The sequence below is a fragment of the Phascolarctos cinereus genome, unplaced genomic scaffold (assembly GCF_003287225.1).
Source record: "Phascolarctos cinereus isolate Bilbo 61053 unplaced genomic scaffold, phaCin_HiC Scaffold_8;HRSCAF=390, whole genome shotgun sequence".
NCBI lineage: Eukaryota > Metazoa > Chordata > Mammalia > Diprotodontia > Phascolarctidae > Phascolarctos > Phascolarctos cinereus.
The window spans coordinates 1003295-1023139 of NW_027556291.1; the positions used below are offsets into that span (position 1 = coordinate 1003295).

At 57.2% G+C, this 19845-nt stretch overlaps 1 protein-coding gene across 2 annotated transcripts; it reads right to left on the bottom strand.

Annotated features, from left to right (window-relative positions):
- Positions 1-114: 114 nt before the first annotated feature.
- On the bottom strand, positions 115-17861 carry RBM10 (RNA binding motif protein 10). Of its 2 annotated transcripts, none has more exons than XM_020976412.2 (24): positions 17576-17861; positions 15392-15521; positions 13266-13455; positions 11379-11576; positions 8255-8324; positions 6922-6995; positions 5327-5413; positions 4321-4381; positions 4033-4209; positions 3785-3942; positions 3581-3678; positions 3395-3482; positions 2811-3000; positions 2573-2727; positions 2361-2484; positions 2134-2225; positions 1880-2044; positions 1615-1764; positions 1460-1525; positions 1179-1364; positions 1016-1090; positions 816-919; positions 576-705; positions 115-480 (listed from the first exon to the last, which is right to left on the bottom strand). In XM_020976412.2, the coding sequence occupies exons 2-24, from the start codon at positions 15406-15408 to the stop codon at positions 355-357; spliced, it is 2781 nt and encodes a 926-aa protein (XP_020832071.1). In that variant the 5' UTR covers positions 15409-15521; positions 17576-17861; the 3' UTR covers positions 115-354. The 2 variants fall into 2 exon arrangements, with proteins under 2 accessions (XP_020832071.1, XP_020832070.1); XM_020976411.2 differs by having other exon boundaries at positions 3782-3942.
- Between the last annotated feature and the right edge of the window lie 1984 nt (positions 17862-19845).

The following is a 19845-nucleotide window of genomic DNA, read 5'->3' on the forward strand; positions in this document are numbered from 1 at the left end:
GGCCAGAAGAGCATTGGAAGGCTGTGGGCCATTTCCCAAGCCCTGGAGCCAAGGATCCCAATGTGAGTGGCACCCAGGACAAGGCCTGACCCCACCAACCTCACAGGCTCAAAGTCTGGGGCTTTTCTGGTTTTATTAGAAAAAGAAGAGGAGAGTTGGCCAGAGGGCGGGTAAGTGGGCAGGGACCATGGCTTCCCAAGAAAAGAAACAAAGAGGCTGTAGGGGACGAGGGCCAGCCAACAAGCCGGGCAAGGCTAGGCAGGGCTGCCCTCTTCCCTCTCTTGGAGCCTTTAGGTAAAGGCTATCCCAGATGGGGGGCTGAGGTGAGGGGGCGGGGGAGGCCTGGACCAGGGTTTACTCTGCCTCGTTGAAGCGAGTCAGCATGGTCTTGTGCAGACTCTCCTTGTAGGACTCGGATGCGGTGATGCCATAGGAGCTGCCCCGGGCCCCCAGTCCTGAGCCACGGACACGAGTCTGGGCCTAAGAAGACAGAGGGCCAGTGGTGAGGGGGGGGATACGGCCTGCTGATCTGGGGCCCTGGACAGTGGGGAGGGAGTGGGGGGGGGCAGGCGCACCTCAATGGGAGTGATAATGCCTTGCTTCTTTCGACCTAGCCCGCTGCCCTCCTTCCAGCCCATGGCCTGCAGCATACGGCTACCAATGTTGTCACTGCCCAGCCCGTCTCTGGTGGGCTGTTCAAAGTCCCTGCAAGAAAGAGGAAAGGGGCAGAGAATGAGGAGAGGCGGCTTGAAGAGGCCTGAGCTTCCCTCAGCTCACTCCCCTGGTCCCTGCCTGGCCCTAAACAGAACACTCACACGGTGGCAGCCGTCACAGCCCCAGATTTCCTCTTCTTGGGCTCCGGGGGCTCCGGGATGCCATACTTCTCCCGACGCTCTGCTGCCCGGTCCCTATACTTCATCTGAAGCAGAGGGAAAAGTCCCCAGTCAGGGCAAAGGGAGGAAGGGGCAGGGATGGGGGCAGGGAGGGATGATGGAAAGGCAGCCAGGAGACCCACCTCCATGTCACTCTTTTCCAGGGCCTCCAGCTCATTCTCAGACAAGTGAGCCCGCCGGTGAATCTCCAGGTTTTGCTAGGGAAGGGGGAATGGAATGAGCACGTTGGCTTTGTGGCCCCCCAAATTGCCTTGGCTTCAACCGAGGCCCTCCCGATGTGCATACCTTGTGCAACCCAGAAAGCTGCTGGTGGCGGATCAGAGCCTCTTTGCTAGGGAACTGGCGTCGGCAGAGAAGGCAAGCCAGCTTCTGCCAGTCGGTAAGCCTCTCCTCCCTCTCTGCGCTCCGCTCGGGCTCCTCCTCGCTGTCACTCTCGCCACTATAGGCAGCCACCAGCCCCCGGGGGGGACTCTGCAAAGACAGAGGGGGCAGCTCAGTGCCACTGAGGGGGCCCAAACAGGGAAAATGCACACCGCCACACCCATCCCAACCGGGGACCTCCTCACCAGGCGGTCATCACTCGTCAGCTTTGGCAGGTCCATGGCGGTATGCTGTCTCTCAGCCAGCGTCCCCTGAGAGAGGGGACAGGACAGACTGGGGTCATCATTGGCCTGGGAACTGGGGACAAGCAAAGGGAGCTGGGGAAGGGGAGGAGGAGCACCTTCTTCTCCAGGATGGCATAGCCAGCATCAGCTGTAGCTGACTCCCGCCGTTCATCTTCCCGCAGAGAGCTGATGGGCTGGAAACTGTTTTTGAAGTTCTCCTTCTGTTTGTTGAGGCTTCGGGCCCAGCGTTCCATGTCCTTGGCTATCTGCAGGGTGTGGAGGCAGGGGTGGAGGTGGAAGAAAAAGAGCAGGCCTCGGGTCAAGCTCTCAGGCCTGGCCAGCTCCAAGGCCTCAAGCTCTGTCTTGCCCTTCCACTCCTACCTGCTGGGCCGTCTTGGTCTTGTGCTTCTCCTTCTTTTCTTTGCCTTCCTTCAAGCTTGGCCCTGTCTCCTTGTGTCCGTCAGTCACCTGCTCCAGGGCAGGGACATAGGTGCGCCGCTCCCCATCCCAGTAAAGGTACTGCTGACTCTGGGAGTTGTAGTAATACTGCCGTGGGAGGAGAGAGGCCAGGCTGATATGACTCCCTCAGGCCACATGCCAGCCCTCAGCCCCTCAAGCCCTTTCCCGTCACTCACCTGAGAGTTTGGGTCATAGTAGAGTCCTGTCTGCGGGTCATAGTAGTAGCCTGATGTCTCGTCATATTGGTAGGTGGAGACATCAGGGATTGCTGTGGGACAGGGGAGAGAGCTGCTTTCCTTGGAGAGTTTGGGGGGTGGCACTGGAAGGCTTGGGGGGGGCGGGGCAGGAGAAAAGGGGCAAGCAACCCAAAGGAAATCCTAACCCAGCCCCAGCAGGTACTCACGGTACTGGCCATAGGAGTCTTGGGCAGCCGGACTGGTAGTGGGTGGGGGTACAGAACTGGGCTGGGCTGGGCTGAGAAGCTCAGCCTTCAAAACCGCAGGGGACACGATTGTGTAGGGCTGGGCCTAGGGGGAGATGGGAAGACAGGGCAGGACAGCTCCATCTCTGCACCTATAGGTGACATGCCCCCCCCCCCTCCCCCCAACATCATACCTGGGTGTTAGACACCATTCCCTGGGCATTGGCCCCCTCAGCCCCTGGCTGCTGATAGATGCCAGGCATGGCACTGGCTTGGGCATGAGGAAAGGCCTGGATCAGGGGCACAGCATCAACACCAGGTACACAAGGTTCCAAGGTGGTTTCAGTGCCTGGCAAGGGGTAGTTACACAGGGTTAGGGCCAAGCCTTGCTCGCTGCCACCAATTTTGACAACACCCACGCAAGGACCTCACCTGCTCCAGCAGGGTCTCCCTTGCTGCCAGCCATATTCAAAGCCTTGGTGGCGCCTTTCAGGTAGCCACTGTGGCCATAGAGTGTGGCCTCACTGCTTGGGCCACAGTAGGCCTCATCCTGGTGGTAGTAGTTGTAGTCTGCCACTGGCTCCTCAGGTGCTGCCCAGCTCCCCTCCCCACCCTGGGACGCCTGTGGGATAGAGCGAGGAATGATCAGGTGAGGGGTTGGACACCAGGCAGAGCCCTGGGCCTCTACAAAAGGAAGGCCAGTACCTGCCACTGCAGAGAAGAGGGATAAGCATGGGAGAGTCAGAGAGGCAGGACGGTGGGGCCACTTCCCATTTCTTTACTGGCTCTGCATGAGGTGCTTTACCCAAGGTCACACAGGTTAGAATTTCAACCCAGGGTCTCAGACACCAAATCCATAGCTCCCCTAGGCGCCTATGTACCCAGCAAAGTGGCCTTTGGAATTCCCAGACAAGCAAGACAAGGGGGCAAATGGAGACATTCCCAAGGCCCCAAAGGCTCCTGAGTCTGAAGTCGGAGGTAGGCGGCACTGGGAGAAGCCTGCCTTCCTGAAGTACCTGCGAGATGGCCCACTGGGCAGCAGCGATGGCTGTACTGGCAACAGAAGCAGCATTGATGCGGTTGCCATCGTTGGAGGCCATGTCCCTATGGGAGAGGGGGGGCACAGGGGTCACATGGGCCCAGGGGAATAGAGAAGGCGCAGAGCAGGAGCACGGGCTTGGCAGGGGGGTGGCGGGTCTCACCTCTTGGAGCCCTTGGCAAACTCCACATTAATGGTCTTGCCATCAATGGTGAGGGGAGGGTGGAGAGCTTGGAGAATCTGCAGTAATTGAGCAGCTTCCTGCAGAGAAAAGGCAGGGTCAGGCTCCAGGCCAGGGCTAGGCTCTGCCGCCCTATTCCTGCCAGCCCTGGGGGCCCCCTGGGCCCCCCTCTGCCGCCCTCACCACGATGGTGGAGAGCTGGATAAAGGCGAAGCCTCGATTCAGTTGGGTCTGCTTGTCCTTGATGACCCGGACGTTGGAGGAAGACAGCACAGCGTAGGGAGCCAGGGCTCCCAGGATTGAGTCCATAGTGCTATGGGGGTTCAGGTTGCGCAGGATGATGGCTTTGAGACAACAAAGAAGGGTATCAGGGTAGAGGTCAGCTATGGCCCTCCCACTGCCCACCATTCCTTGGGGCCCCAGGCAGGACTCACTATCATTGGCATTTTCCGAAGTGGGCTCAGAGCCCTGGGTCAGGGACTGTGGGGCCATGAGCCCCTGGGCTGGGTAGGGCTGGGGTAGTGGAAGCAGGCCCTGGCTCAGTTCCCGGCCACCCAGAGGCATCAGCTGCGGGTCCAGCCGTGCACCCAGTGGCAACTTCTGCTCTGCCTCTAGAAGACAAAAAAAGGAGAGGAGAGGCTGATGGACCCTGCGACGACTGAGAGAGGCCTAGCTCACTAACCGCGCCCCCCCTCTGGCCACCTTCCCTAGATCCAGCTCACCTGACTTGGGCACACCACACTTGAAACACTTCTCTCGACGTTTGAAGTTCTGGACTCCACACTGCAAGGGAAGCAGAGGCCGGGCCAGACATGAGGTGGAAATGGGCACGGAAGGGCTCCCTGACAAGTCCCATCTGCCCCTCCTCACCTCTCCAATCCTGAAGTGTCACTGCTCATTCTCTGTGCTCCCACCCACCTCACTTCAGTGTATGCACACTGGCACTCTGTTCCCCTCCCTCTCCTCCAAGAAGCTCAGCCTGAACACGTCCTTCCCTGGCTCACATTTCCTTCAAAAGTTCCTGAGAGGAAGCATCCTGACTGAGCCCAGGCCGCATTCCAGGCCCCTCTAGTCTCTCTCCCCTGGCCCATCCCTTGAGACTGTGACTGGTCTCAATGAGGGTGACAGCCACCCCAGCCCTGCAGCCATCCCCGAGGAGGCCCTCCTTGACCTCTCCATTCTGGGTTCACCAGTTTTGCAATAGTCCAGTGGCATCAGCTCAGAGAAAGGACACCATTTGCCCAGGGTCTCAGAGCTAGAAAGTCTCCAAAGCAGAAGCATCCTGGGCCCTTACCCTAGACTCTCTCCCCTCATGGAACAACAGAGTTGGTCTCAGGAGTGTCAAATGAATGAATGAATGAATGAATGGGACACCAGTGGGGCCCCCAATAGCTAAGCAAGCGTGAAGGAAGAAGGCTTTGATTCAGCCTGCTTGGCCCCAGAAGTCAAAACCAGGAGCAACTGGGAACTACAGAGAAGAGGACTGGGAGTCATTGTAACCCAACACTTTCACTCAATGTGAGCTGTCCCAGTGTGGGCCACTTCACCAGAGACATCCACATGAAGGCCTGGGAGTTCGGTCGGGGGGTGGGGGGCGCCAGGATGGGAAGGGGCCAGGGTGGGGGGTGGGGTAGGGAACTGTTTGGCTTTTAGTCCAGGACCAAGGGCATGATGTCGTGCTGGCCCCACAGGGGCCCATCCTGACTCACCCACTCCTTTGTTCCTCACCTTGTTGCAAAGCCAATCCTCATTAATTTTGGGTTTGGGATCGCTGTAGTGCATGGAGACCTTCTGGCCCAGGATGCTGAGGGAGTGCTGCAGGGAAAAGCAGAAGGCTGTGAGGCCCAAGCCCAGGGGGCCAGCGCCTGGCACACACCTCAGCACAGGAGGAGAGAGAGTGAGCCAGCCCTTCAGCTGAATGGATGAAGGACAACAGGGAGTGGAGGGAGGGAGGGAGGGAGGGAGGGAGGCCACGGCCGCAGGGTGTGGCCCCCGGGCACTGCTGCTGCTTCTCCGGACACAAGCACGCGCACGCACACGCGTGGACACACACCAGCAGGCACGCACTGTCTAACCAACACCGATGGGCCGGTGAGGGGATCCGCTTGGCCCTGACACAGGCCACACTGGGGGCCCTGTGCTACCCAAGCTACACTCAGGGATATGAGAGAGAGAGAGAGAGAGAGAGAGGGATATAGAGAGAAACAGAAACTTGGAGAGGAAGAGAAAAGAGAGAAAATAGCCACAATCAAAGATTGCACCTCCTGCTGAGAGGCCTTCTCCCCCACGACCCATCAACCACGCTAGCCTACTGGCCTCACAGGCCCCGTTCCTGGCCTTGGCCTCCACAGCTACCTCCTGCCACCGAGGCCCAAACAAGGACGCCCCTTGCCAGGAACCACGTTCCACCACACTTGCCCTACCCTGCCATGCCAGCCTCTCATCAGTGCCCTGTCCATGTGGCAAATGGCTGCCAGCTCAGTGGGTTAAGAGTGGACTCTGGGTCTCTCACGCTTTCCTGGGGGGGGGGGGAAGGGGCAGCTCCTAGGCCTGAGGTAGAAAAAACTGGGGGGGAGTGGGAAAGAGAGACATGTGTCAGCCTGGCCCTGCCTAACCTGGCTTCCTTTGACAGCAGCCTGCCACGCGAGGAACCTGTGCCTGGCCCTGTACCGATCAGTCTTGCCATGGTAATGGCTCCTGGGGCCCCAACCCCGGGCCCCATCCTCATCTGCCTGAGTTGGGGACATTCACACATGGATGTGTGCTTGTGCACCTGCGTAGGGGCAGGAAAAACCAACAGCCAATCCAAACACACAGAAAGGAGGCCAAGCTCTTGCCAACAAAAACCTCTGGAAGACCCCCAAGGCCACTGGGGGAAGAGGGGGGCAGGATACCTCAGGCCAGCGGCTCATGGCTCTTGAGCAGAAAGGAGGTGGTCCCCTTGGGGCCACCCTCCTAGTACCAGGCACAGCTAATCCCTGGCTGGGCTGTAAGGGGCCAAACAAAGGGAGAAGGGGACCCCGCTCCTGTAAGCCCAGCCCCATCTCCAAGGAGGGGGTGGGGAAATGACAAAGGAGAGGGCAACCCCTACTCCCAGACATCCCTGGCCACACCTTCCTCTCAGCAACCGGGGAAGGTGGGGGCAGGGAGGTGGGAGAGGATTCCTCAGGAGGAAAGGGGAAGCCAGGACTGAGGAGGGCAGGAAGAGAGGGGGCAGGCAGGGGGCCAACCCTGGGCGGGCGGCCGGCGCCCACAGGCGTGCGCCAGGCAGTACTGGTGTGTGCGTGGGGGGGGGGGCAGGGTTCCAAGTGCAGCAAAGCAACCTGATTGGCTTCCATCCATCGTGCAGCGTCCTGCAAGTGACTAAACTCGACGAAGGCGAAGCCCCGGCTCTGACCTGGAGACAGCATTCAGATACAGACGCAGTGGGTTAGTCAACAGCTGGAGACAACGGGCGTTCCTAGGGGTGGGGCTGGCGGGGCAGGGGAGGTAGGAGGGGACGAGAGTAGAATGGTGGGAAGGGCCAGGGCATAGGCTGGAACTGCCCACAGGGGCTCAGGGGCACTGCCAGCTTGGGCTAAAGGGAAAAGTGGGGGCCAAACCAAAGCGATCCTCCTGTCTGTGGAGGGAGCAGCCGGCCCCTGGCTTCCACATACACCTGGGCCTGCATGCCCCCAAGTTTTGCCAGGCTGGGATGTTCCGAGTGGCTCAGAACAGAGGCCAAAGAACAAATGAAAGAGAGTACCTCACCTCAAAGGCAGGAGGACCCCAGCCCCATTAGATGCTCCCAGGAAAGCTAGGGTCCACGTCTTGGGGGGTGAGGAATTGGGAATGGAAATAACCAGGTTGGCTCTAGTCGAGGAGGGGAAATAGGTGGCAGATGAAGCCCCAGTACCCAAGTCCATGTGAGGTGAGGGCCAGGGGTGCGACTGAAGGCGAAGGGTTAGCTGTGGACTTAGCTTCCCCACATCCCAATTTGTCCAGGCTAAGGTGTGAACTGACCGACAATGGCGCCGTGCCTTGAAGGAGGGGACATGGGAAGAGAGGCCTTGATAAGGACTCCCCACCCTTCAAAAAAGGTCAACAAGGAGAGCCGTGTCTCAGGAGGGACTAGAACCAGCAGGCGAGAAGGAAAGGGGGGTGGTGGCAGAGAGAAAGAGAGAAAAAGCCGAGAAAGGAAAAAAGAAACCACCAGGCTGAGTGATCCCCATGGTGCCTCAGGGCCTCAGCCGCTGGTCCTGACAGCTTTCATCCAAACCTCCAGCCTGCAGTAAAGGGCTGGGGCCAGCACTCGGTGGGGCCACTCCCATTCCCCCACGCCTTTCCCAGGACGGGCAAGCAGCGCCATCTCATCTGGACTTCAAGACACAGGCTCTCAGTGGAGGAAGGGGATGGTGGGCACGACAGGCATGGAAAAGGGAGAAAGTCACCACCTCAGATGCTTAGGGTCAGCCCCCAGGCTAGGGAAGGAGTTGGTCCCAGGCTGAGCTCGGCCCCACCAGACCAGCACCAACTTAAGGAGGGAAGGAAAGAAGAAAAGCAGCCGGTGATCTCAGCTTCAATGGACAGGTGGGAAGGGAAGGGGAAGGGGCAGGAAGGAAGAGATGCATTGGCTGAGAGCAGCAAGACGCAGGGCCACTGGGAACGAAAGCTCACCTGAAGACTTGTTCCGCATCAGCCGCACTTCCCGAGCCTGGATTCCATGGGATTGCAGTTGTGCTCGGATCTGTGGGGAGGACACAGAACGGAGATGTTAGGAGGCTGAGTGGCACTGGCTGCAGGCCTCTGGACAGCAAAGATGGAGAGAGAAAGGGCAAGAAAGAGGTCACATTCTCAGCAAACCCCAATGAGCCAAAGCTGACCGGTTCATAACGGCGTCTCAAGAGAGAAGGAGGGGACCCTGAGCAAGCTGGAGTCCAACGCTCTCCTCCATTCTCTCCAGGGCTGCGGAGACCCAACACTAGCCAACAATAGCTTGTGCCGACCTCATGCTACAAAAGGGCAGAAGCCAGAGGTCATTAAGACAGGACCTTCTTGGCCACAGCTTTGGTGGGGAAAAGGGGAGGGCAGAGTGCAGTTCACACTCTACCTTTTCTTTTTCATGGAGTTAAAAAGCACATGTTGGCTTGGGGATTCTCAACCTGGGGACCAGGAACTTTGTTCTTTTAATATTTTGATCACCATACTTCAATATCATTGGTCTTCTTTGTCACCTTAGGCATTTCAAAACATGATTTGTTTGGAGGTGGCCTGAGGGTGCCAGGAGAGCCAAAAGGGTAAAAAATCTTGCGTGAGGCACCCCTCGGATTTGCCAAATCATCCCCCAGCTGCCAGCTGGCTGCTGGTAGGCCCTCTCGGTCCCAAGCACCAGAGAGCTCCCCACTACTCCTAACCTGGGGGCACTCTCAACTCTTTCTCCACACCAAATGGCCCAGAAAACCTCACAGAGATGGATGGTGTATGCACCCAGAGGCTGGCTGCCCCGGCAAGGGTCTCAGCAGAAATGCGGACTGAAAGGACTGGGGGGAGCACAGAACTGCTAGGCCCCTCTTTTCCCATTTTTTTTTTTAAAGTGAGGCAATTGGGATTAAGTGACTTGCCCAGAGTCACACAGCTAGGAAGTATTATGTGTCTTGAGGCTGGATTTGAACTCAGGTCCTCCTCACTCCAGGGCTGGTGTTCTATCCACTGCACCACCTAGCACTTCCCATTCTTAAGGCCCTATTGAGAGAACTCCCAGATCCAGATCTCCCTGGACCTGGCCACCTCCCCACAGATGCCCTACCAACACCAAACGCTCTTAGCCAGCCTTCCCACAAGATGCGACTCCTTTCCTGTTTCTGAGGATGCTTCCAACTTTGCAGTCACTTTGGACTCTCTTAGGTGAGTGGCATGTGGATGAGGTAGAAAGGGGACTGGCTTGGGAAGTCAGGAATTCGGTGCCTTTAGCAAAGGCCATGGCCCTCCCCAGGCCTCATTCCCTTCATCCACAGAATGAGGGAGATGCCAGAGCTCACCTCCACGGTCCCGTCCATTCCCTCCACATTCAGACTCCCTTTCTCAAACTATCCCCCTTCGACCTACTGTCCATGTATCTATGTCCTGCCTTGGTCTCCTCTTCTTCCCTGCCCCATCTTCATCTGAAGTTCCTTTGAGGCCACCACCTCCTCCATGAAAGCCTCTGGTTCCCCAAAGTGCTGGGGCTCAGGCCTTGCCATGGCTCTCCTCTCACTCGTGCGTAGCACAGCTGCACATGTGCTGAAGACCTCCACCCCCATTAGAAACCTAAGTTCACAGTGGGATCTGTGTTGTATTTCTTTTCTCAGGGTTTGAGAATTAAATTAAAGTGGGTGATGGGGTGGTGAAGTAAATCAAGGTCATGTTTCCGCCTCTGGAGGAGGATCCTGGGAGGGGAAGTTATGACCTGGGATCAGAAAGGGATGGAAGGCACACAGACATGATAGGAGATGGCTCAGAGAAAGAAGGGGCTAGTGGGGCTGGCACATGAGGGCATGAGCAGGGCAGCTAGAGAAGTCTTTACTGAGTGCCCCACGCAGTATACTGGGTGCATGGTCCCCCAATAGCTCTTGCTGTAACGGGTCGACAAGAAGCATCCACATGAGACACATGGCCAAGCAATTGCTAGAAGCAGGAAAGAAGAGCTCAGGGTAGAGCCTGGAAGGGGGGGGGTGGTCAGGAAGAAGAGGAAATCAGTATCATATGGGAAGAGGAGAAAAAGGAAATGAGGCTGATGGCTTACAAAAATTCATTCTGAGAACCAATGGGAGACCAGGTGAGGCCAGAGTAAGCCTCAGAGGGCCTTGGGTACAAGAACTTAAGACTTTATCCTGAAACTGACGCTCTATCATACCAACTCAGGGGTTCTTAACCTGGGCTCCAGGGACTCTCACAGAGTCTGTAGATAGATTTCAGGGGATCCAAGAACATGGATGGGAAAAACAATCACATCTTTATTTTCATTAACCTTTGGTTTCCTTTGTAATTCTCTGTATTCTATTTTCTGCATTTCAAAACATGATTCTAAGAATGGGTCCACGGGCTTCACCAGACTGATGCCCAAGGGGGCCATGCCACATAAAAACCCTGCTTTAACTGGACCCATCTCTGGAGAAGAGGCAGGACTTACTGAAAGCTGAGTTGTACAAAGATGCCTGCAGGACTACCCAGGCAGGGGAGACTCGAGGGAACAGAGTCAAAGCCAGGAGATCCTGCAGAAGGCTGCAGAGGAGGGGAGGAGGGGAAGGTGGAGGAGGAGGAGGATGAGGGGGAAGATGAGGGGGAGGAGGGGGGAGGGGGGTGAAGGGGGAAGCGTGATGGACACAAGACAGATCATCCATGATGAAGCAATTGGATGGCAGCTGACTGGGCTTTGGGAGGGACAAGCAAGAAAGCAGGGACAGCATCAGATGAGGAGGCTGCCTTGGGCTGAGGAGACACACTGGACCAGAGCAAGGGCTGGCAAGACCAAGGCACAGGGGTGGGGGATGCTTCTACCCAGTTCTCTGTGGTGCTGGAATGAGGGAGCATTTGCTCCCCAGGAGGATCCTGGGCTTCCTGAGCCCTGGCATCGAGTGGACTGAGGCGTCAAGGATGGGACTGAATCCCTGTCTCCCAGGAAGCCTAGGGCTCAAGGCTCATGTCATTTGCCTACTGTCCCCCCCACTCCCATACAACTTCACTCTTAACTTGAGCCAAGTCCTCCCCCCTCCCCCCAGGGCCCGAGGTGGGGGGTTGCAGCACGGCCCCCAAGGGCACATACGTCATTCTCTGCAGCTGCCTGTGGCAGCATCCGAAGCATGATGATGTGACTGGCCTTCTCTTCCTCCTCCTCCTCCCCTTGCTCGGTCCGGTAGTCCTGGTCCCGGTAGTCGCCGTCTCCGGGGAAGCCCAGGGGCTCGGTAGGGCTGTCCCGCTTACGCTGCTGTGTCTCAGAACCTGAGGAAGCCTCATAGGAATCCTGAGTGACAGAAGGGGATGAGAGAGACCAGGCAGTCAGCCTGCTGTGGGCCTGGAGTCCAGCCATGCTGCCCTCCATGGCTCTGAAAGCCAGAAAACTCAGTGAAGCCAGGCCATGGACAGGCAGGCCCTTCCTCAGGCTTGCAGAAATTCTGCACAACCTCTCAGAATACCAGTCCTTCCTTTCCTCTGGTGGCAGGTAGGAGATGGAGATGCAGCTCAGGGGGCAGAGGAGAGCCGCCCACCTCCCAAACATAGGCACTGCAAGACCCCCAGCTCAGGGCAGGCCAAAGTCTCCAGAGTACCAACAGCCAGGCTTGAGACCATGCAATCATCCTTGGCCCCAAGCACAGAAAGGTGGGACAGGGTTTGCAGAGACAGTAGTACAGGCTCAGCAAATGAGGCCCTGTCCCTGTTGAGAATGGCTGGCGGCCAGCGTCGATGGTATTACCAAAAGCCAAGGAGCCATGGGTTCTACTGCCCCTAAAAGCACGGGACCAGAAAGCCAGGCTAGCCAGCACTCCAGGTGGGAGGGAAGAAGGGCCAGCCGATGCCCTAGCAGCGAAGGGCAGGATGGAAAGCAGGACAGCGAGAGCAGTTCACCTGCCACCTCTGCCCAGTCCAGGCCTGGCCTTTGGAGACTCTGTCAAGGACTTTCTCATAGCCTTTCCCAAGGCTGGGCCCTATGTCCCTCTGCCTCGCTTCTTTCCTTAACAGCCCATGGGCTCATCCTAGCCTAACCAAGTAAGCCAGAACCCACTGAGCCCTTCTCTGGGCTGAGAGCAAGAAGAAAAAATGCCCACCCCAAAGGGGCTTGGCAGGAGCCCCTGCCCCTGAGCTCAATTCTTCCACCTCCTAGTAAAAGTTCCTGGGCCTGGAAGTCCTGCAAAAAGCCACTGGAAGGGCCTTTGCTCTGGCCTCACAAAACCAACACTCAGCCCAAGGCAAATACCACGTTCCCCGACTTGGTTGGGGCAGAGACACAGACCAGACCTTTTCCTTCAGACTAAGAGGTCTCCAAAAACAAGGCTGCTTCTTGTCTACTGACAGCTAAAAGTTTCTACTGGAGCAGGGGTAGGTTCTGCACTCAGAGCTCATAGTTTTTGTAGAGTGTTAAGGGTCACCTAAAGGCAGGGCTGGCCCATCCAAGTACTGCTCCATCAGTTGCATGGCAGGAAGGGCCTTTCACCCTGTGAGCCACCTCCCCCACCTCCCACCCCCATCCCAGCCAATACTCCTGATCATACAAATGCAGGATTCTTTGTCACACTGGGAGCAGTACTGAACCCTAACTTGGCTCTGGGTGTTCTTCAGGAATCAAAGACCAGCTTGGTGGGCGGGTGGGTCAGGAAGAACAGAGGCTGCCTGCCCTGAGGACAGTTACAGAGACAGAGCCGAGTTACAGAAGCTGATGAAGTGAGAGCGTCTGTGTTTGGAAGCTATCGATCTCCTCCTCCTCCTCCTCCTCCTCCCCCCAGGAGTCCTCCAGAAATAGGCAAGACTACGGCGCTCTGAAAAGCAGAGCCAGCTGGGAAAGGGCAGGGGGCCCAAAGGGTACGGTGTGGGGAAGGCCAGGTTGGGCTAGCCACTCTCTCTGGTGAGAGGATGAGGTCAGCCAGACTTACTGGACCAGGCCAGAAGAGAGTTCACTCGCCTTGAGGATAGACATTCAGCTAGGCCCAGCACTCACCTCTGCACTCTGCTCTTCAGAAGAGTCATCATAATCATGGCGGGGTTCCTGGCTGCTAAAGTCCCGGGGATAGGAGCGGTAATCCATGTCCCGGTAATCATGGTCTCTCTGACTCCGGCTGTCCAGTCCATCATCCTGGAGGCCGCGGTCAGTGGCACCATAGCGGCCAGTCCTGTCTCCACGGCCACCTCTAGAGAGGGGACACAGTTCCAGGTCAGTAGAAGAAGCCCTCAAGCTCACTGGAGGCCTAGGCCTCAGCTCCCGTCTCTAAAACTAAGTGGGCAGGGAAGAACAAAGATGAGCACAGAAACCTAGGTCCAAATCCAGTTCTAGCACAAAAGCTGCCATTCCTAAAAGGGTTCTATGGGTCCACTTGCAAGGGCCCATACCCCATCCCTAAACAAGGCTCACTCCAGCTTTTAGGTTCAGTCCTGCATGCTCACTGGGAAAGGGACAGAGAAATGCGGGGGAGCCCTTAACCTGGAAATCAATCACCCAATACAGCTCAGCACAGCCCCTGGGAGGAACTAGAGGCCAGCCTGGGTCCAGGGCTCTCTACCAGTGGAGCCAGAGGTCAAAGCCTGGCCTACCAGGCTCTGTAGGGGCTAAGATGAACAGAGCAGTTTTTTGGGTGCCGGAGGGCTGACAAATACTTTCCTTACAAAGGCCCCTTGAGAGTGAGAGGTAGTGTCAAGTAATGATGATCCCAAACTTATAGATGAGAAAATAAATGCTTAGAGAATGGCTCTGACTTGCCCAGTCTTGGAGCTTCCAACCCAGGTCCTGGCTGGAACCACTAGAGAGGGAAGAACACTCACTGTATTTGGGCTCAGGAGATGCACTCTGACTCCAACCTCTGGGTGACTCTCAAAGCCGGGGGTGGGGGGGATGGAATCCCTGCCTTTCAACTGTCTATAAAATGGAGGTGATGATCCTAGCATGATATACCTCTGTGTAAACCTGAAAGGGCCCCCAGCTGGCACCTGCCTAGTCTGGGTGACCCCAGAGGAGAAAACACCCTGTCTGTGGGCAGCTCAATGGCACCATTGGTACAGAGTTCAGATGCCATGAGACCTCCAGCCCTATGGGACTCTTGTGCCAGCTGACCACTGAGGAACAGCAAACAGTGACACCAGCCACAGTAAAGACAAGGAGAAGCAATTTCCTTGGCTAACTGGCTGCTCAGCCCTGGTCATCCTGGTTACAAATGGGCAGAGCTACCAGAACATCTGGGTCCTGAACTGTGAGCTCTGGAAGAGTGTGACTGTGCCCTACAAATGGGGCCCGTCTTGATTACTGAGCACAAGGACTGCTGAAGAGACCACTGCCACCCAGGGCAAAGCTTCGAGGTCAAGCCAGCTGCAAGACTTCTCACTCAGGGAAGGAAAGTGTCCTGACTTCTCACCCCTAGCTCAGCAGTGCCTCGGGCTCCAGGGCAGGTCAGGAGAGCAGCCCTGGCTCCGCTCCTGAGCAGGGCTCATCAAAGCCTCTCCGCTCCTGCTGATTACTTCACTAAAAAGGGTCATCACATGCCCATGTGGCCAAAGGCAGCCGAGGAAGCTGACATCACAGCAACACTGCCTCCTGCTCTGTTCTCTCCAAGTCCTGGTCAAGCTCCTTAGAATCTGGGCCAACAGCCCTACATCCCAGGGTGCACTGGCACAAGGCCCTTTGTCGGGGACTGGTCTTTCTTCTGCTGAACTCATCAGGGCAGAGACCTGGGCCACCTAAGTACAAGAGGGCTGTGGATGGACAGCTTTCTAGAAGGAATGGCTACTGCCCAGCTCCAAGAAGTCTCGGGAATAGGGACAGCCATGAGCAGACCTCCCTTCTCACATGGTCTCTGAATATTTCTCCAAGGAAAACACTCAGTTTTGGATACCCCTCCCCTCCCCAAAACCCAACCCTGGGGAAAATCAGAAGGTGCCCCTTGTTTCTGCCACATGGACTGGTCTCTAGTACAACTTCTCTCTTCGTCTGGCTGGGGGTTTACCCATTGTGTATAAGGCAGACATGGGTGCCACCTGGCACTTCTCAGCATACTGCACCCACCCTGTGTGGGAGCTCAGTATAGACCCAGGGCCCAAAGGATCCTCACTTCAGGACAGTCCCCTCCCCAGTCTCACCGTCTTTCATACTCCATGTCCGGGGGGGGCCTACTTCTGGGCCGATGGCTCCGCCTCACTTCCCAGCTGCCACCAGCCCTGCTATTGCCACCATGCTCCGCCAGCCTGCACAAGAACTCCCGCAAGGGATCTAGGGGAGACAAAGGAAGAAGGGGGGATCAGGGGCAGCCCAAGTCCATCCAGGCAGGGCTGGCTGCCCAACTCTTGGTACAGGGGAAGAAAAAGAATAGCAGTAGCAATCTGGATTGTCTAGACCAGCATGGAAAAGTCAGAGAGGGGGAGAGAGGGAGGGGAAGGGGGGAGAGAGAGATGGGGAGTCAGAGCCAGGGCTGCCACTCTGCCCTGGCTGAGAATGTCCAAGTATCTTTGCGTCTTGGTTTGCTCTCATAAAATGGAGACAAGAATTATTCGCACTAAATACCTCAGAAGGCTGCTGGGGATAAAGTGTGGGTATGTGTGAATGAACTGTAAAGGGCCAGAGAAATGGTGGCTATCATTCTCAGTCCCACACCCAGAGAAGAAGGGACAGCTGCCAGGAACAGCTGGGACAGCTCCCTATCAGTGCCAGAGCCCAAGGTCAAGGCGAGGGCTCCTTCATACTTCTCCAAGGCCCTGAAGAATTCTGGGCTCCCAGGCCATCCCACTAGGCCACTGCAATGGTCCAGCTGCCTCCCTGGCTTCTTTGGGCCTGGACAAGGCACCTTTGGACAAAGCCCCGGTCCCCAAATGTCCTGGGAATGTCTCAGGATTGAGTTCAAGCCCCTCCATCTCCCTGAGTTGGCCCCAAACTTTCTTCTACCTTTCCTTAGTCCCTGTGCTTCCCCACTTTGTACTCTGGAGTAAGCACCAGGATCATTGCTGCCCTTCAGAGCGTACTGAACTCCGGCACCCATCCCCTCTGGAGCAAGGGTTTTAAACTTGGTTTTTAACATGGCCAGATTGGGGGGGGGGCTTAAATTGTTATTTTCACTAATTGAAATTTAGCGTCACCTATTAAAGACAGAATTCAGAGAAGCCTATAAGCTTCACCAGGCTGCCCTAGAATGTGGGCCCAACCAGGTAACTAGGAACTCCATCCAGGCCAAGGGGTCAGGTGTGGCCCAAAGGGGTGAGCAAAGGCCAATGGGCCTTAAGAGATGCCTTTCTTTTTGCCCTCAATCCCTGGAGAAGGGAAATCCCCTCCCCTGCCCCCTAGGCATGTCCTGAATAGCCCTCACACCTCAGGTTTCTAGAGCAAGCTGGGCAAGTTTACAAAGTCCTTTCCTTACAGTCCCAATATTATCAGCTCCATTTTCCCAAAAATACCGAGGCTCAGCCTTTTAGAAGGGCCAAGCTGGAGTTTAGGGTCAGGTCCCGATCGCAACGGTTGGAGAAGTCTGCTCATTCAGGTAGACCAGCAGCGGCCCCCAGGTGATGCTGGGGCCCACAGACCAGAGTGAAGGCCTTGCTGCCCTGCTCCTATTCTACCCAGCTGCTACCCCAGCAGGTGACCCTAATAAAGGACCTTCTCAAAAGCCGGCCAGTCAAGGTGCTGGGAAGGCAGAAAGCAGCCACAGGCAAGCAGGGCTAGGTAGCAGCCCATTCCAGGGGGCAGGCAGAAAAAGAAGCCGGGGCTATGAATGGTCCCCCTGATCAGCCTGGCCTCTTCGCTGGCAAGACTGCCAAGGTACTCAGCTGCCCCTGTCAGGGTTCGGGAAAGGGCCCCGAAGGGGATGGGCCAACAGGCCAACAGAAGATGGGGAGGCCCCAGCTAGGGCCTGGCACATGGGGGGCCAGCAGGGCCAGGAGGCCAGAGGCGAGGCCATGCCAGCTGTCCCGCCCGATCTGGGCCCGGGCCAGCCGCCTGCTCCCGTCATTCATCCCCCAGGTCTACCGCAGCCTCTGGGGAGGGAGGGGAGGGAGGCTGAGGGAGAGGGGAAAAGGGAGGGGGGAGAGGGAGAGCAGGGGGGAGGGGAGAGAGAGCAGGAGGCGGAGGGCGGCGGGGAGCGCGCCGTCACCGAGAGCGCGCACGCCCGCTCGGGCCCGCGCCCGCTCGGCGCCTGGGCCTCTAGCCCGCACCCCCCACCCACGGGGGCCTCCTGGGCCGCGGCCGCGGGTCGGGGCCCCCGGGCCCGGCCCCTCCCCCCACAACGGCCCAGGCCAGCCCGAGCCCCGCCGGGCCCGCCCGCCCGCCCGCTCGCTCACCTGCTGGGTCCGGACCGTGAGGCGAGGGCTCGGGCACATCACCCGGCCTCCGCCGCCGCTGTTACCGCCTCCCTCGCGGGCACGCGCCCGCGCGCCCGCCGAATGCTCAAGCGCGTCGGTTGTCACCGGGCCGGGCCCGGGCCCGCAGGAAAGCACGGCTACACGACTCCAGCGGAGCTGCCGCCGCCCCCGCCGCCGCCTTCTTCTCCTTCTCCCCTTTCTCCGCCTTGGGGCAAACCCACTGCCGCCTCCCCCTGGCTGGCCCCAAACTACCAAGCGAAGATGGCGGCGGCGGCGGCGGCAGCTCCGCCCACTTCTCGCCCCGCCCCTCCTTTTCCCGGCCCAGCAGCCCAGGCGCGAGCGCGAGCCCGGCCCTGGCCCGCCCCGGCGCGGCGCGCTCCGTTGGGCTGGTGCGCCCTCTCCCGAGCGTTCTCTATGGTGAGCCGCCAAGTCCCCTGGGCTCCACCAAGCCGAATCCCGCCCATTGCTCCCGAGGGGACGTGGCGATTGGCCAAACGGGCGACACGTCCATCTGGGAAGGAGGCGGGGTTCCGCATCACGTGATTCCAGCGGGGGTGGGGAGGGGAGGAGACCGATGGGTGGGCTCCGCCCCTTTGCCCATTGGGGAGGACCATTGCTCCAGCTAGACTTTTTTGGCGCCACTGGAGAGAACGACAGTGGTCGTGCCGCACAGCTGCACTTCCTTTAAGCTCCTTAGCTTGTCTTGACCCCCACCCTCTCCGTTCTCTACGCCTCGTTGTTCTTTTCGGGACCTTTCTTTCTCTGTCTTTGCGTCTTTTGGTAGAATGACGGTAGGGACCGTGCCTTGTCTGTCTTTGGCTCCTCGGGGCTTTCAGGTAGGTTGCTTTTGCAAGTCAACAACCACTTATTAAGTGCCTACTATGTGCTAGGCACTGTGTCCTAGGCGCGGGGGGGTGGGTGGGAAGGAGTCCATACCCTAATAGTGCACCCACTGGAGACGAGCCCCTCCGGATTGTAAAACAGGTTGGTCTTCAGACCACTGGCTCAATCTTTTCAGAGCACCTTACTAAAAGCCAGGCTTTCCATCGTGCAAGGACCCACGAAGTGAAGTATCTCTACCCTTGAAAATGATTAAAAAGCAAAACCCCCCTAGAGGAAAGCCCCTAGAACAAAGATCATTTGAGAGATTCTTTTATGGAGGTTACATGGAGGGAGTCCGAGGAATAGAAACCAAGGAACCATGGGTTCAAATCATGGCTTTTGACGCTGCTGCTATGATCTTGGGCAAGTCACTTACCTTTTTTGCACCTCGGACTTTCCTCAACTGTTAAAATGGTGGAGTTGGACTTCAAACTTCCCTTCCATTTCTAAATCTGTGATTCCCCATCTGGCGGTTAGGTGGCTCAGTAGGTAGAATGCTGGAGTTGGAATCAGGAAGACCTGAGTTCAAATTCTACCTCAGACAAACCCTAACCATAAATACTGTGTGACCCCCAGACCCCTTAAGCTCCCTTCTCTAAAACAGAGAGGATTGCACTGGATGGTGTCTAAAGGCAGTCTCTACCTGTTTTCACTCTCTCACACGGTTTGTCATCTGTACTGGGTACAGATCCACAGAAATATCTCAAATACTTAGCACATGACCTCAAACGCATGAGACAGATAAGTTGAAATGAGTCGTCTCTCAGCCTTCATTTTGTCTCTTCTTCCCTTCCCTCCTCCCCCTTCAGGTTTTAGGTCTCCAGCTCTGCTCCACTGCTGCCCTGTCTCTAGGTCTTAGCCATCATTTCAGTCTCTGCACCAGTGTCTCTGCTTCAAACGCTAGGTTTGTCTCACTTTGGCTTTAATTCTAGGTCCCCCACCCCTTTGACTCTTTCTGTCAGTCTCTCTGGAACTTGAATTTTAGTTCTGTCAGAGTCTCCTCGAATGATTTTCAAAATTGGTCCCGCCCTATTTCCCAGCTTTCCCTAATGGCCGAGCCCTGGTAGGAAGTTGATTCCGCCACAAATCTCTTAGCCTCCTCTTCCCCACCCTGGCTCGGTTTAGGGTAGTGTTCACCACGTGCTCCAGTCAAGCGCCAGCTCGGACTGAACTACGATTCCCAGCAGTCTCCGCAACGGCCACCAGCCTGGATCGTACCACGTGCGCTCCACCAGGGGATTCCTTCAGCACTCTTGGGGCCTGTTTTTTACTGGAATGGGCCAACAAGAGTCAAGATCTGATATGAACTAGGGCGCTGATAAGGCTTGAGGTGAAAACGGGGCACACTCGGACGTGAGAGCAGGGGC